The 17,691-nt window shown below is 40.0% G+C and overlaps 1 protein-coding gene across 1 annotated transcript in view; it reads right to left on the bottom strand.

The window, feature by feature from the left end:
- The window catches only part of vstm2b (V-set and transmembrane domain containing 2B), a 69,185-nt gene that overhangs the window by 45,783 nt on the left and 5,711 nt on the right, over positions 1-17,691 (bottom strand). Inside the window, exon 4 of the mRNA XM_079554758.1 lies at positions 15,441-15,915. Coding sequence (XP_079410884.1) covers positions 15,441-15,915 — 475 coding nt within the window. The remainder of the gene's footprint in view (positions 1-15,440; positions 15,916-17,691) is intronic.

The raw sequence follows: 17,691 nt of genomic DNA, 5'->3' as shown, positions 1-17,691 counted from the left end.
TATTTATCCACTTTTTCTACATTGATCGCTCACGCCTGTCTTTTTCTATTTTGCCGCACCTGCTCTTTTCTGTTCACTTCTTTACTCACGCAGACACTTCTCTGTCTCCGCTGGCTTGGACTGCACCAACTTGAACTAAAGCTGAAACACCCTTAACTTCTTAACCCCCGCCATTACCAAGCACATTTTCTCCAGTTTGGCTTTACCCAAATCTAAAAGCTTCTTGGGGGAAAAAAAATCGTCAAAATAGCAAGGAAAAGGAGGATGATATCGCAAAAAAACATGCCAAAAATGGCGGCACGGTAGCATATCGGTTAGCGCTCGTGCTTCACAGCTAGAAGGTCCGGGTTCGATTAACCCGAGGGACGGGGCCTTTCTGTGTGGAGTTTGCATGTTCTCCCTGTGTCTGCGTAGGTTTCCTCCGGGTACTTTCCCCTACAACTAAACACATGTACAATAGGTGAATCCTCCAGCCAGGTGTTTCTGACCACCACCCTGGCTGCACATCATGGAGCTCACTGCTCCTACAGGTCGCTCCAGCGGCATTGAGGATGGGTCAAATGCAGAGAAGGAATGTCCCTATGGGGATTAATAAAGCATACCTTATCGTTAACCTTAACCAATGGCCCAAAAACACACCAACAAAAAGTGACCAAACAGCAATAAAAAAGTGATGAAAAAGCAACAATAAACGTCAAAAACACAACAAAAAACTATGAAAAGCTTTAAGATTTGGGTAAACTGGGGAAAATGTGCTCAGTTAAAGGGACTATACAGAGATTAAAATGTTAGAATTATGTATTTTCCTCTTCCTGCATGTTCCAGCACTGTCCTAAGCTGTAGAAAGAGCCCAGACATATTCACCACAACTGCCTCTAAAATCCTGCACTGTCACTCAAAAAGTTCTTACTTTGGGTCCGAATTGCCGTCATGCACGAGCTTAATATATATGACCTAAGGTGGCAGTAGTGAGTATAAAATGGCCATCTTGCATCTTTACTGACATTAATATGACGACATTTTTTTTTTCTGTCATTTTCTTTTCAGGGACAAAAAAGTTTTATTTTGTTGGAATATTAATTTCAAAGATTTCATTCAATGGGAAACTTTTCTTAGTTTTTTATGAATTAATTTATAAGTGAAAAAGAAAATCTGTAAAAGATTAAAACTTGTTTTTGCAGGCTAGGAATTAGATATCTAAAAATTTGTTCAAGTTTGGAATCTATAGGAGCTACTAAAGTCGAGATGTTGTTGCAAAAGTGGAAATAAATTGCAATGAGGCCTTTTCACAGCACATTGTATTTAGTGTCATGTAACTGTGACTCTTGGGGCCCGATCTTGTGTTTCTAGACACAGACTATAGCGGATCTCGCTGTCACAATGAATGAAAAGTGTGATGCATCAGTCACTATTTTAACTAAATTACACTTGAGAAGAACGAAGTAACTTGTTTACCTTAATAAATCCTTCTCGTAGTCCCTCTGGGGGTAGTACAAGTCTTAATGGGATGATTGGGGGTCTTTCATCTCCCCCTGGGGTCTCTGTCCAGAAAACCACCCTTGTAACTTCGCTGACTCCAGGTCGGATGCACAATACACACTAATGGAATCATGAAGAAGAAGCTAACAGGCAAACAGTATGTCCAGCCAATTTGAGTGAAAGAAAATATTTCCATTGTGTCATTGAGTTGTGGCACAATGTACAATATCCCTCTCTCCCTTTGTCTTTTCTGTCAGCGTATTTACTCTCACGGACAATTAATGAGTAAAAAAAAAACGCTACATGTTACGACACGTGCAGTGGCGCTTATGGCCTCTAGGGACATGAGCTTTAATTTATCGCTCAAACAGCAGCCTAGGCTCCTGCTGCAGCCCAGTTAAAGCCTTAAGGCCTGGTGATGTGGGACAAATGTGGGAGTCCCATCGGGTGACGTCCCGACTCTGCCATTGTGAATGCACATTTACTGCCATAACTAAAGATAAACCGATATAGGACCTTTTTCCTCATGTCAGTATTGATTTCTGAAATCAAAAGCAGCTGATAGCGGAACTCTGCCAATGCATATGATTTTGCAGATATGCATGGCTGATTCTTATAACTGCCTATATATGCTCTTGACTTGCTCTTGCTTTAAATCAGTTAGTGTCATGTGTCAAGAGTTTGAGAGCCCGGACAAAATATGAGCCTATGCCATGAGGTTATATCGTAAAAAGTGATCGTGTCAGCAATAAAGATTGGCTGAATCAATATATCGGTCATATTCTAGCCAAAATATTTACATTCACTAAGAAAGCTATCACATAAATTCTAGTGCTTCACACACTTTTTTTGATTTACTGTGTTTTTAATCAGCATGAAAGCTCCATTTGTAATGAATAGACAAAAAAAAAATGTAAAAATTCAGAATTGGATCAAATTAAAGCAATGGATGGTAGCTCTTGTGTAATTTTGACATCAATTTTGAAACCAGTAGGGACCACGCAGTAGGCAATCATATTGACAATACCCCCTTTTCATTTTCATAACTGAGGTCATTATATTTTCTTCTGGGTTGGAAATACAGTGACAGTGCACTATGATGACGACATTATATTATTTAGAAAGGGCACAGAGCCTAATTTTATAAATGGCAAATGTATCACTACAGGGAATCCAACTGTGGGCGTCTTGTATTTCAGGGATGACTGAAAACTTTTTGTTTTGATTCATTAAGTGTATACCATGAGGGCTGTAAAACAAAATCAAATTTGAATGAAAATACAAAAAATACAAATACAAAGTCAGTCTAAAATGTTGGCACTGTGCTTTTTAATCAAAGTAGCTGTTGTATCAGATAGTGTCATGATATGTTTGCTGCTTTGTTTCATCTTGGGGGGTTTGTCAGTTTAAAGGCTGTCCGAGTTGCTAGGACAGATGACGCTGCTCTGTAAACCTTTGGTGGTGGTTGGTAAAGGGACTTTTAAAGTGCATGTGACACATATTATGGCACGGTAGGGCAGTGGTTTGCACTAGTGCTTCACAGCAAGAAGGTCCTGGGTTTGATTCCCACTTGGCCTTTGTGTGGAGTTTGCCTGTTCTTCCTGTGTCTGCCTAGGTTTACTCCGGTTTCCCCCACCACTAAATCATGTAACATAGGTGATCCCTCTAGCCAGGTGATACTGTGACAATGTCACAATTTTTCCACTTTCTTAGCTGTTTCTTTCGGACTATAGACATATTTATCATACACCAATAAAATGAAGCCAAAATCCAGTCCAAATTGAGTTTTTTTTTCAAAGCAAATTGTTTAGTAGAATTGGAAATCGGCACTCGTTGTCAACGTTAGCATATTATGCAGCATGAAGCTAATGTAGCTTCCAGGTTAGCATCGTCCGTTTCTTCTGTATTAATGGTCAGTTGAACCACTTTGCTCCTCTCATGTCTCTGTATCTTTATTTAGCAGAAAAAATATATTCATAACTCAGCATTTGTTAAAGTTATGGTGGAGAAAAGGGTGAAAGTATTCTTTTCCCTTCTTGTTTTCCCTCTGGCTGCTTCGAATATTACCATATGGGCAATTCCGAAGATGCCGTCTGTATCTATACCAGTGAGAAACTACTGAGTCAGAATTCTATATAACTTTTCCCATGTCACTAAGTTCATTACATAAAACTTTCTTCCCAACTTTTGTACATTAAATTGCTGCTTCACTGAAATAAAACTATGATTATTACTTACAACAGATGTTACCCATTTTACACATTGAATGCTGCGCTGTTTTGGGGATTTAGCTGTCCAGTGCCAACATTCCAGACCATGATATTTGTAGCACCACAGCCTATTCTATGTTATAGCTACATGCTATGGCTCGTTTGAAAGGTGAGACTCTAAGCCAGGGGTCACCAACGTGGTGCCCGCGGGCACCCAGGGGCCCTTTGGGGCATGTCCAGTAGCCCTTGGGACTTTTTCTAAAGTGTAAAACACTTCATTTTCTTGAATCTAATTCTTAAAATTACAGTTATTTCGGTTCTTGTGACTCAGTATGAGTTTAAAATAAAGCTATTTTAACATAATATGGGGTCAATATCCTATAAGTGAACAGTGTACGTTTAAGTCTTTAGGATTTGTTTTTAACTGGTAGCCCTCGAACAACTTAATGCTCTTAAAGTAGCCCTCAGCTGAAATAAGGTTGGTGACCCCTGCTCTAAGCTCTCTGTAAGTGAAAACAGGTTAATTCTACGTGCCTCGGTTCCTGAGAAATCCAAAGCTAAATAGAGGCTAGTTGTGTGCCATTTGAGCCTTTTTAGATTTTGGTAAAGCCAAACTGGAGAAAAGGTACTGGGTTCAGGTGGAGGGTAGAATGAACCAAAAATAAGTCAGATACATTCAATTTATATATTTATTTTCAATTTTATAGCAATAGAGGATTTGGGGAATATGAAAAGAATTCTCTGCCCAGAACGAGCTGCTCTGCAGAAATGAGCTTGAGCTCCCGGTTCACCAACGTGACTCCTAAAAGTCCACGTGGAAAAGAAGCAAACGCACCACATCACAAGAGAAAAGAAGCCGTCTAAATGCACACGCAGTTCATCAGATACAAGTCAAATAAGGTTCAGTAGCAGAAAGAGAGAAATGAGACAGATGAAGGAGGATGGCGCAGGCGCGGGGCTGAGTGGGAGGGACATGATCAAAAGAACAACAAAAACACAACAAATAAAACTACGAAAACATTACCAAAAAAACGTAAGAAATGGGACATAAACGCGGCAATAAAAAAGTCAGTTTTGAAGGTTTTTGCTTTCAAATAAGGTGTTACATTGGCCTATAGACCCTTTAATATTTTGTAAACATGATTCCAGGTTTATCTGGAGGCAGGAAGTGATTCCTATAGATACACACGGCATTTCTGGAATCGCCCATATATGGTCATTTTTTAAAACAGTTAAGGGGGAAAACAATTTTGAAAAAATGTAAATTTTCTCTAATTATTCAAAAACTACTGTAACAAATGCTGAATTATTGATATAGTTTCTACTAAATAATGATACAAAGACATGGAGAGGAGCAAAGTGGTTAAACAGCCCATAAATACATAAATAACGGAGAATGCTAACTTGATGCTACATGTTAGCATCGGGCTAATGCTAACGGTTAGCTAGCGCTTGCTACAACTGCCGTTTTTTCATTTCTACAGAACAATCTGCTGTGAGAAAATATCCATATGGGCCCGATTTACACTTGACTTTATTTATGTGATGAATAAGTTGATATTCCACCAGAAAATGGCTAAAAAGAGTGGAAAATTGTGTTTCTCTAAAGATTCTATTTTCCCCCTCGGCGAAGCCACGCCCCCTTCTATGACGAGATGCCGTCTGTATCTATCTATTTCCATTGGAGCTGTTGTCATGGTAACGACAAACAAATGTTTATCGTTTTTGGAAATAAAACTTATTTTATCATCTCAAATGTCATTCCTCTTGGACCAACAGAACCACATCTTTTAGTTGTAGTTTTACACTTATAATCGCTAGTTTTAGTTTAATGTTATTTCTCTTGATCACTTCCTGCCTCCAGATGATGTCAGCATTTAAAGGGTCTATAGGCTGTAAACTCTACAGCCCAGAAGCTTTTAGAAGCTTGGGTTAACTGGTGAACTGGAGAAAATGCGCTTGGTTAAGGCGGGGTTTAAGAGGTTGAGGTTTTTCCAATAAAGGGTAATTTGAGCACCTTCTATAAAACATGGCACCCACTTCCAGACCACTTGACTCAGGACTTGGCAGACATATTTGTACAAAAGAGGTTCACATTTAGCTTGAACATAATCTATTGTAACGCTCTGCTAGAATATTTTGTATTGTGTTTTAATGAAATGTAGGCGAATTGCTGTAAAAGACGTATTTACTTTTAAACATATAATAAAATAGAAAATCTAGATTGATCGACATGAGGAAATGTATCTTGTTTTCCCCCATATTTCCCAGCCTATACGTCACGCGCTCGGGATCCTGAGCTGACACCATTATGGTAGCATTAGCAGAACCCGGCGCACACACCAATAAACATCAAAGTGTCAATCATTCCAACACATGAGCCGCCGCTTTGACGCGCTCACTTTAATAGGCAACCTGATGATCCCACTGTCTGGCAGGCTGTAGTGTAGAGGCTCCAGCGAGAGAGCGAGAGAAAAAGAGCTTCATTCTAGTGCGGAGGAATCAGCTCTGATAAAGTCTTCTCCGCGCGGCCCATGTGAGGCGCCTTTTGAAAGAGTGATCAAAGCCTCCAGAACAGAGGCTTAACGCACGTCTCCAATTCTACAGCTCACCCACCTCGAACAGCGCGTATCAGAGCAACTGTAATGCCTCCATCACCTGCACAAGCACCTATCATTTAGAGGCGACGCTTTGTCCCTCCGCTGCCCGCTGAGCTAGGGCGAGGAGTAAAGCTAATCCAAGTGCGTGTGCGGATCAATCAGACCCTTATCCAGAACTTGGAAGAAAACGGCTTTTGATATTGACGGCAAGTAAAAAGATCAGAAATGGGACTTGTATGAATGGTAAATTATGGCTAATTTGGAGCACGTCAGGTGGGCTTTAGACTTTTAAAGATGGAGTATGTGTAATGTGCAGTGCCTCTGTGTGATTTTGAGAGCTGTAAGGTGGTGTGTTATGTTTTTTGACCTTACGCCTGAGCCAAGGTTATATTCTCTAAAGATTTCCTCAAAAGAAAGCCTAACCAAAATGCTCCAGATTTTTGTCTCACATAGACTCTGTAAAGATGCATTAAATGGGGAGAGAAAAGTTATTATTATAAATTATTGTCTTTAATCGTGATATGCTGAGTTGCAGGTTCTAGAATGTGCTGATGTCATCGGGCCCAGCCAGTTTTTCCTATTAAGAGCATTATACAGCCCTTTCAGTTCTGTATTATTAACCAAATAAGTGAAGTACATTACAAAATACTACAAAGGTATTATCCTACCAATGAACTTGTCTCAAAATGTTGCTTCTGTCAGACGCTCACCGAAAATGTCACCCACCTCTTCTACTCCTGATCATCAAGCTCCAAATTCTGGAAAGACACTGAAATCTATTTATCCCAAAAATGGTCAACTACGATCTCCTTCAAGTTGGCAAACATAATAACCTATTTCATGCACCAAAACAAAAAAATTGAAACAATAGTCACCCTATTTATTCTATTAGGGAAATATCATATACACAAATTCTCACAATCCAAACCCATATTCAAAGTACTCCTAATCGAGATTAAAAACCACATGGACGTTACCAAACGTATAACAAACAAAAAATCAATAAACCTAATCAACATATATGAAGAATTGATTCATTAATTAATGCTGTCATTTTCATCTCTGTTTAATTTGTCTTCCTTTGTTTTTTGTTTATGTTATTTGGTGTTGTTTTTGTTCTCATTTGTTTTTGTCATAGAGTTACATTATGGCTTGCTAAAATTGGAACCTGTAAAATGCCTGTACCTGTAAAAGTAAAATAAGGCTAAACGAAGCGAACATGAATTTTTAAGAATGTAAGTAAATAATGTATATATGTACAAATGATTTAATGTAAATTAAAAAAATAGAAAAAATTAAGAGCATTACACTTTCACAAGTCATAGCTCAAAAGAAAATGTTTGAATTACATAAATGATCATGATTCATTAATATCATTCACTGGGTCCATGATCTCTCTGTACAAAACCAAAAATTTCCTCAAAAACAAAATAATTTTTTCTCCATACAATTTGAATTGGACTTTAGAACGCTGTGATGTCACCTGCAACCCAGCAATACAGTACAATATATACAGTCAACACTATTTACATTGTAGATCCTCATAGATGGCATTAACTTATGAATAGATTGTTCAAAATAGCCACCTTTTGTTTTAATTTCTGCTTTGCACACTTTTGACATTTTCTCAATGAGCTGCACGATGTCGTCACCAGAAATATTTTTTCACTTCACAGACTGTTAAACCATTTCAGATGACGATCTTACGAAGCTCATTGAGAAAATGACAAGAGTGAAATTACAAAGACTTTAAAATACAAAATACATTGTTCAACTTTTTTTGTTTCCTACATAATCCCATGTGTTCATTCATAGTTTAATGTCTTCAATGAGAATCATAAAATGTCTATATTGTTGAAAATAATGAAAAGCTGTTACATAAAGTGTGGTTCCAAACTTTTGACCGGTACTGTACCTATCACGAGAAGATGGCGTGCTTTGCAAAATCAAATCGGCAATAGAACAAGTATGATGTTTCATGCCTTTGACTTTTTGTGATATTTCAAGGGTTTTTGTCTTATTTTTAGTGTACAAGTAAATATCTCTTATTTTGAAAGAATTAAAGCTTGTTCCATTAGCCATGAGACAGTCTAAACCTACTCAAAGTCAGCATTTTTTTTTTATCTAATAGTAATATTACTACGCCTTGCAATATAGTTCCCCTTTTTATCCACTTAGAAAATTGACATGTTTCATTTTGTGCGACTATATTAGGATTGTGTACAGGCTCATGTAACCATCTTTAAATAGGGAAAATTAAAAAGAGCTTGGTGCTTCTAGCTTCACCTCCGTTTGGATCCATAGATGAGAAGAGGAGAGGCTAAATGCTAACGGCGTCTGTGCTCTGTTTACGTGACTGAGGGCACGCGTAAAGACCAGACAGCTACATATCAACTCGTCTAAGCTAGGTTAGAACATATCTCAGTATTTAAAAATGGCCTATTCTTTTAATTCAAGGACATTTCAAGCAATTTATCTGAAATAAGATAGAATTCTTTTATAATGTTATTGCAAAATTCAAGACAGTTTTCGAACATCTACACATTTTCTCATGACGGAGCCCTTCTTTAGCCCAAGAGTTTATGAGAAAAGCATCTTGTCTTTAGTTTCATGCAAATTCCAATGAAGCAATTCACAACAAAAGTAGCATTTTATTCAATATTTCACACTGATTCACTCGGATTTTGGCAACCAATGAGAGCAGCTGGTTGTGTCGCTCACAACTCCTCAAGAATGGTGCCAAGTGCGCCTCATAGTTAGGAGCCGGGCAAAGAAGCCTGTTTGGTTCTCTTGCAGACCCTTGGGAAAGTGAACAGCCCAGCACTTATGCCTACTATAATGCAAACACATGGCTGTGAAGTGCTAAGTACAGGCCCTTTATAGCCACACATTGTGTTTGCACGTCTCAGTTCTCCACGCAGCATCTGCCGCGCAGCGTATCAGCCTCGGTGAACTGCTCTCAGCATCAGCCGCAGCTCCACTAGTCTTCGATGAGTTTTAATTATTCACAAGTACGCTTCATTGAACAGAACTGGGGCAGGCGGAGGCGCGGGGAGAAGGTAGATTACAACTCTGCATGCGCCCTCCCTTCGTCTCGCTCCCTTCCTCTCGCTGCACCATCTGGCAACCTGCTGGCACCGGCTCTAATAAGTCCCTGTTACACGTTCATACACAAGTCAACCAAAGTGCTCCCTGATCAAAAGAGATGGCACCCGAGTGACAGAGGTGTGGCTCCGGCGCATGAATACACAATGAATATGCAGGAGATCCATCAAGCTCGAGTCATTTCTGCCATCAAAAGGACGCGCACACACGCCATGTAAGGCAGACATATTCAGGCGCTCTCGCTGAGCCAAACTCTCATCTGGAAAACTCAAATCTCTTCCACTTTACTTCCTCACAGCGATCATACAACTCACCTGCTGAATCACATCTTGATTCAGCATCTTGCCTTAATACAAATTGCAAGATGGATCACAATTTGTATTAAGGTGGATTATGATGATATTATTGCAATGCAAATCTAGAGCAATTTGTTTCCTGGTCAAACTGTGATAAAATCAAGATTTAAGAGTAATTAACTCATTGACTGCCAGCCATTTTCAAATCCGCTCCCCACTGCGAGAAGTAATTTGACTGTTTTTTCAAGACCCACAGAAAATTTTGGTTTAGGTCTATGTCAACACGAAACCCACCAAAAGAAAGATTAGACACTCTTCTTTCATCTAAAAAAAAGTTTGTTTGTACCTCTTTCCATTCTTTAGTAATCGTCCGTAGAAAATAGGTGCAATTACCTAAAATGTGCCTAAAGCTTTGCTGCAGCTGTTCCCATTGAAAAACCTAATTGACGTCTATAGACGTCATTGGCAGTCAATAAAGAGTTAGTTAAGAGCCAAAACAAGGCGGAATTAGAACTGTTAGGCAAGAAAATCAAAATCAAGGGTTGGGGTTTCTCTCTTGGTACAGCGGCGCATTTTTGCCTTTTTCTGCCAACTGCATTTGTAGTTCCTGGGCTCCATATTGCTTCACTGGATACTTTTGTACATCTTTGCTGTGTTTTTGTGGAGGTTCAGTGGATTTGTTTTACTGCAGAGAGTCCGTACTAGCCATGAAGGACCCAGCTTTTTTTTAAAGTAAACAAACAGCTAGCGTATGATCTAAAGACATCTGAGACCTACAAATGTCTTCTTCTGAAACACTGAAGAGTCAGCAAGAGCCCCCACACCTGCAGCACAGTGGAGGCGTCACAAGAGGAAACGAAAAAGGAACAAACGAGGAGAAGATGGTGAAAGACTGCTGTGGTGTGGAGGGAGCTGCGCAGGACGAAGAGGGAGGAGGAGGAGTTGACCCGTGTAGGACACCACGCTCTGAAACAGGGACAAACCCAGGAGGCGCTGCACTGTTACAGATGATCGCTGAAGACAGCCAGGTTTCTTACGATTTCTCTACCCCTACCTCCAAAAACAGTCTGGTCAGGTTGGCCCACAACGGCGCCACACACACCCAGTCGCAGCAGCTAGGGACGAACCCAACACTGAACGCAATTTTCTTGGAAGAATTTACTAATCACTCCTATGTATGTACAAAAAAATAACCCAATACACGTTTAAAATCCTATAGTTGGTGATAATAATGAGTGGTGACTGGTCAGTTCTTCTAGCCCCGCAATCACTCGCTTTTGTCCAGCTCAGCTTCACCTGTGAGAAAACCCAATGAAACAGAAACTCATTGAATGCTACTTCTTATTTGATTACAGAGAACCCAGCGGGAAAATGACAGTTTTACTCTCCTTTGCACAATGTGAAAATCTAATATATGGTCGGGTCAGCGTTTATCTAAGGCCTTTATTTATTCCTACTCCAAAAACATTGCATCAGATTGCTTTAGCGGCTTCTCAATGCAAGACTTTCCCGCTTGCACAAGGGCTGGACAATCTCGCAAACTAATCAACATTGTGAAAGGATGCATTAGGCAAATCACAGAGACTGCAATTACTGCTTCTATAACATCTTCTGCAAACCACAACATGTGTTATTTTGTGCTATTATCTGTTCATGCTGACGCCCACACCTCTGCAACTCAGCTCAACTTAATGAACAGCACACCTTTGCTGCACAAGTGTAACTCAATGTGCTTCAGTTATACAACTAATACAGTGCACAGTGTTGAGTAACAACATGTATTTATACAATGTTGGGTAAAATCTGTATTCAGGTACTTTCATTTGAGGGTATTAAGAAAACAGTTACTAAAATCAAAGGAATACCTCACAGTTCTCAATCATTAAGTTTATGTTTCATAATCATAACATTAATAAGAAAAAGAGAACTAAACAGCCAGGAAAAGTGAAGTCATGTTATGTCCGTCTGGGCTGTGGTCATTTGTAAAGTGCTTTTTTGCATTTGGTAAATAAGTTCATAACAAGTGTAGCCTAAGCATCATCTTCACATCAACATCATCATGAATTAATATAATTATGCAAATCAACGTGAAAGGACACATTCAGAATACAGTACTCTGATTGGACAAAGCAACGGAATACGTTATTAAAAACAATTTGAGGTGAGTATTCAGTATTCTCTAACTAAATACAGTTTCAAAGTATTCTCCCAAAACTGATCTGATTTATAAATGAGCTTTACTAGGAAGATGAGGCTATAATTTGGACTTAAAACAACCTACTAAGTTTGATGATTTGGAAACATCAAAGAAAAAAGAGGCTTTGCCATATTTAATCTGTACCCTGGGGACAACCAGCAAACGAGATCTAGGGGTTTACACGGCTCATATTTGGTAAGGGGATATTAAGACCTCGACTATTAAGAGACTTGTCAAGTACACGTTTAGAAGTGCCATCTTCATCTTTCAGTCTTTAATAATGCAAAATCTAATCACGATTGCAATTCATGCCAGACAAATCGATGCTTTTTTTTTAAATCATTGCCGCCACGACCCTGAGAGTTACAACAAAATACGGCAACTCCTTTAGAAGTACTTTAATTCTCTCGAGTTCAGTCCTAGTTTTTTTTGACGAGTGAACCTGAACAGTCACTTGCTTTATGCACTATTAAACATTTGAATTATGAATGTAAAAAAGGAAAAAAGAGATTCTGAATGACAGCTACACTACCTTTGGTGCCTTTCTCTTTCTCTTGATCTTTGCTGATAGCTTTGCCGAGCCCCAGATCTGCCATAATGCAGACATCCACAGCCAGGAATCATAAGTGAAGCCAAAATCAATAGTGGAAACCGCCTCAATTTATTTCCTACGCCGTGAAAGAAACACAATTACATAATGGCTTTTAAAATAATAGTCGGCGGGTGGACTCCGGGGCTGCGAAAGTAGAAGCGAATTAGTTAAAAATCTGACTTCGAACGGTGGCAATTAGCAAATCGCTAAGGCAGCAATTATTTCAACGATGTCCTCTGGGTAGGGCTGGGTACCGTTAAACGATAGCAGTATGGAATCGGGAAAAACGTTTAGGTACTACTGCGATAGAAAAAATTAAAGAACAGAATCAGGAACCTAGATTCAAGTTTTGATGCTGTTGGTTCAGGGACAGCATTAAAAGAAGTGACTTTTTCAGCTGAAAATAAATGATTTTTCCCTTTTTTTTTCTACAATTTTTTTGCCTTGTGTTTGCCCCATTTTTCTTTTCTTTTTTTTCTCATTTTCCCAATTTGTTTCCCCTATTTTTGCTCATTTTTTATTACTAATATTTCCCCCCCATTTGTTGCATGTTTTTTTTTCTATATTTTTGCCACAATTTATCACAATTTCCCCCATTTTTCCCAAATTATTCCCCCTTTTTAACATATTTCTTGACATGAGATAAATCCGATAATAAACATTTGCAGATTCCACACATAATTGTTCTGTTTTATGGTTCTGGATGACAAATATTTTCGAATAAGTCTTGAAAACCAAGTATTAACAGGACTATACGGAGTTTAAAAAATTATTTAAAAAAATTAAAAAAGTATTTTCCTCCCCCTACATGTTCCAGCCATGTCCTAATGTGTAGGATGAATCCAGACCTTTTCAACACAAAAAAGGTCACTCAAAAAGGTGTTACTTTGGGTCCGAAGTGCCGTCATGGACTTCGAGCTTATTATAGAGACTGCAGTTACGCATAAGACCTGAGGTGGCAGTAGTGAGCAAAAAATGACCAACTTGCATCTAGTGCCTTTAAAGGAGCTATACCTGATTTTTTTTTTCTTTTTGTGTGGTAAAATCATTTTTGCCCCACAAAAGGATATTGTAAAAGTAGTCATTTGTGAAAAATTCTTTGATGTTGTGTACGGTCAACCAAAATAGTCAATATGTGACGAAAAGGGGTTTACCTTTTTCATCACATTTTGACACCGATGGACGGCTGTGACGGCAAAAATACCCATTTCGTCGCATTTAGACTAAAAAGGTTCAAAATTAGGTATAGTCCCTTTAAAGTACTGGTATCGGGAAAAAATGGAATGGCACCCAGCCCTATCTGCCGGAAACGTATTATGTTATTAAATATCCGGTGTCGATGGCGTCTTATTGTGTAAAAAAAACCTACTAAACTCTTTCCTTTAGACCATTACAAACATGAATTGCACATATGATTGCGAATGTATTACAGAAAAAAAAGAAAAGAAATCAACGCTGTTCAGCAATCGTTTATCCCCGTAAGAGAAATAAAACAAAACAAAACACGACCTGCGGGTATAAAGAATGTGCTGAGTCCACGCTCCGAGGTGGAACATTTGAAAACATGCCAGCAGCATCAGATTTCGGAGACAGGTACAAGAGAGAATGCCACAGAGTCAAAATTGTCTACAAGGGAAAGATAAACAGCCTGTCGGAAGCTACAAGATTTGATCGGGCAAGACAGAAGAACCTTGAGACAGAAACCGACCAGCGACTGGACTCGCACAGCATGCAGAGCAGTCGGGGAAGGGGGGAAGGAGAAAGAAGGAGAAAAAAAAGCCAAGACATCATTCTGTCGGGCGCCACTAGGGGTCACTGTGGCTCTATAACCGATGGTCCCAAGCCGTGACGGTGAAAAAAAACATGAGTGGGAAAGATTTAAAAGGCCTATTAGAATGGCTGAATCATAGTAAAGAAGGAGGCATATATTTCAACCTCCGCTTCTCTCCCCCATGCCGGAGCTACATGCGGCAGCCAGTGACAAGCGCTCGCACGTCCCAGACACTTAGTAACAGGTGAACTCATTAGCAGTAAGCAGTGGTAAATGATTCATCTTTCACCGGGAGGCACTGACTGAAAATAGAACCGGTAAACAGGTTTATTAGGATGGTAGAAAATACGATGCTTCTTGTAAATAAAGGAGGACGAGTGGAGAAGCTGCGGTGGGGAACAGTTTTAGCTCAAGGGTAGAGCTGAGGGAGAAAATGACGAGTTTAGATTCAATACTACAGAGGCATTGTTTTTTTATTTTAGCTTCCATATTTCTGTAATCCAAAGAAAATGAAGCCAGATGTGCACTGCCCTCATTCTGATGAAATAGTCACACAGTATTCTGAAAACCAAGACCTTGCCTGTTAATTTCAGCTAAAATTCCTTTTTAATAACCGTCAGTTTGTTGACTCTGAACCTAATTTAGTTTTCAAAGACAGATCTAACTGATTGAACTGTTATAAGGTAATATATGGGGTAATTATGGGTAAGCATACTAATGGCTCCTGTGACTTCAGTGACAAATCATCCACATCACAATTACAATGAACGCATCATTGCTATGCCAAGAAAGCTTAATAATCCTGTTTCTAGCTTACATCTTATTAAACACACATTCACTTTAGCATTACTTTAGTATTTTTTAAACTTCTATCACCAAGTAAATATATTAAGCTTTCTGAAGCACAAAATCTCAATCTAGCTCAACAGCAGGACTAAGCCAAGGTCTAAACTAGGACTAAAAAGTAGTAGATGCTAAATGAAAGTAAATACAAGAACAGCAGAAGAAGCCTGTGCACGTACCGCAGCTTGAGGAACACTGGTGTGCGATAAATGATGGCAAAAGAAGTGAGCGCTTTCTGCTGATAACTCTGTCTACTCAGCGACCTACTCAAACTTATTGCCTCCTCCACCCTCGGCACTAATCGATGCAAAACGCTGATATGGATTGCGGGTCACGGCGAGACTCACCCGCTCCGAGCTGTTGCCAGAGCGCCGCGGAGCCGGGTAGGGGAGACGAGGCGGCCGACTTGACCCCGGTGGAGGCGGTGGTGGAGGAGATGGACGGCAGGAGGCCCGGCTGCGCCTGCTGCGGGCCATTGCCCTTGGCGCCGGAGCCTCCTCCGGCCCTCTGCCCTCCCGGTCCCCCCGGGCTGGGCTCCGAGGTGGCCCGTCCGCCTGCACCGCCGCTAGATACTCCCCCTCCGCCCGCTCCCAGCCCCGCGTTGGAATTCCGGAGGGGCCAGCGGTTCTGGATGTGGGACACGGCTTCCTCGGCGACCATGGCGTCGGCGCGGGTGATTCGGAGCGTGGCGTGCACGGTAAATTCCTGAGTCTCGTCGGCCCACAGGTCGGACACGCGGCACTCGTAGATCCCCTCGTCTTCCTTCTTCACTTTGGACAAGCTCAGGCGGTGCGAGATGGCGTTGCCCTGGACGCGCACCGTCTGCAGGAAAGTACAGCGTCAAGTTAGCGCTAAGAACCTCTAAACCAGGGGTAGGCAAGGGCCGATTTTCTTCATTGCCAAAACACCAAGGGCCGAAACTCAGAATTGTAGCCCAAAGTAAAGCACCTTTTCTCTACAAATATAAGTTTTGCACATAATACATAACCTAATGGGGTGTTTTTCTGGGAAATGTGAAAATTTTGACAGTATTTTCCACATTTAAGAGTCCTTTTCACATATTTGGTCTCTAATTTATGAATAAATGTTTCTTAAAAATTCTCTTGGGGGCCAAAGGTTTTATGCTGGAGGTCCAAATTTGGCCCCCGGGCCTGACGTTGCCTACCCCTACTCTAAACTGAGGCGAACATAAAATCATCCGCAAATTATCACTATCCATAATCTCACACAGCCGACATTTCATGACCGACCACATCACTTCCTCAGAGGCTAAATTGGTGACTGCAATCTACCTGGATGTCTGAGTAATGTTAAGCACCTGTGCATTTTTACATGTTTGATATTCAGTCACCAACTTTGCCTCTGAAGAAAGGATTTTGTAAAATGAAATGCTCCACCTGTTTGGATTTATCAGACCTTGCTTGTCGTCTAGTGCGTATTGTTTGACTGTATTTTCACTTCTTGTTAACAATCTCTGTTAAAATGAGAATCTTCATAACGCCGTTCTCAAAAAAAAAAAAAGCCCAAATTCAGTAATAGGCTAGCAGTGCTGAATTGAAATTGGAGACAGGAAAAATTATGCTTTTTTTTGGTGAGGTTCGATCAATATAGTGAGATAATGGACCGTATCTCAAACGTAAGCGATCTGTTCTGACGTTTTGTGGATTGGCTTTGGGATGATTTGAACAAAATGAGCATGCAATGGTTACAAAAATACAGACTCCTAGCCCATTCTGAGGAAGTGAATCAGCACTTTTAGATTCTCAACCCAACCAACAGTAGAAATAGGGCCATCAGAGTAAGCGTTTTTAAAATTAGGAGTCAATGGATGTCATCCTAGAAATGTCCTATTTAACAGAACCCTGCTCCTCAAGATACCTAAAGTACTTCATTATTCACTCACTCAACTACATGCTTGCTGGTGGTAAGCTACAATTGTGGCCACAGCTGCCCTGGGATGACGAATATCTAGATAAAACAATATCCAATCCTTTTCAGCCGTGCAACAAAAGAAAATAGCATCCTTAATTAGATGTCCAAAACGGCATCAATAACCATGAAATCGCAATGTGTCTTCTCTCAGTAATACTTATAATTGACACTGTTACATTTCTACATGGAAGATTTCCAATTAGCATTCCACTAGAAGAATTGTAGCTAAAAATAGCCTGTGTTCGTCTGTCTCTTCTCGAACACATTGTGTGAGAGTTTGTACCCCTCGACAAGTATTTTCCAGTGCAGGAGTGAGCCATGGTTTGCGCTAAGCCCCAAACACTGCTCTGGAAATCCTGAGGCATATTTGTATAAATGATAGAATAAGAGACTAGCTACAGTAGCTTACCGTGGGAAGTTAGAACAAGCAGACAGAGGCAATGGCTACGCTTAAAAACAAGAGTTTAAAAACTACTATTCCAGCTATTTGCTTTATCAGAATATTGCTTCATTAAAAAGTAGTTAGGTTAGCCTGGCAGATTTTTATTAGAATTGTATTCAAAGCTAGTTCAGGTGAATCCATTTGTTAAAGCCCCCCGAAATGAATAGGGCTAAGGCTAATACTTGTTTACAGAACAGTAGGCTGGCTTCCATTTAGGCAACTAA

Source organism: Gobius niger (genome assembly GCF_951799975.1).
Source record: "Gobius niger genome assembly, chromosome: 4".
In the NCBI taxonomy this organism is placed as follows: Eukaryota; Metazoa; Chordata; class Actinopteri; order Gobiiformes; family Gobiidae; genus Gobius; species Gobius niger.
The sequence above is the reverse complement of the archived record's forward strand: the minus strand, read 5'-3'. Positions and strand labels throughout refer to the sequence as shown.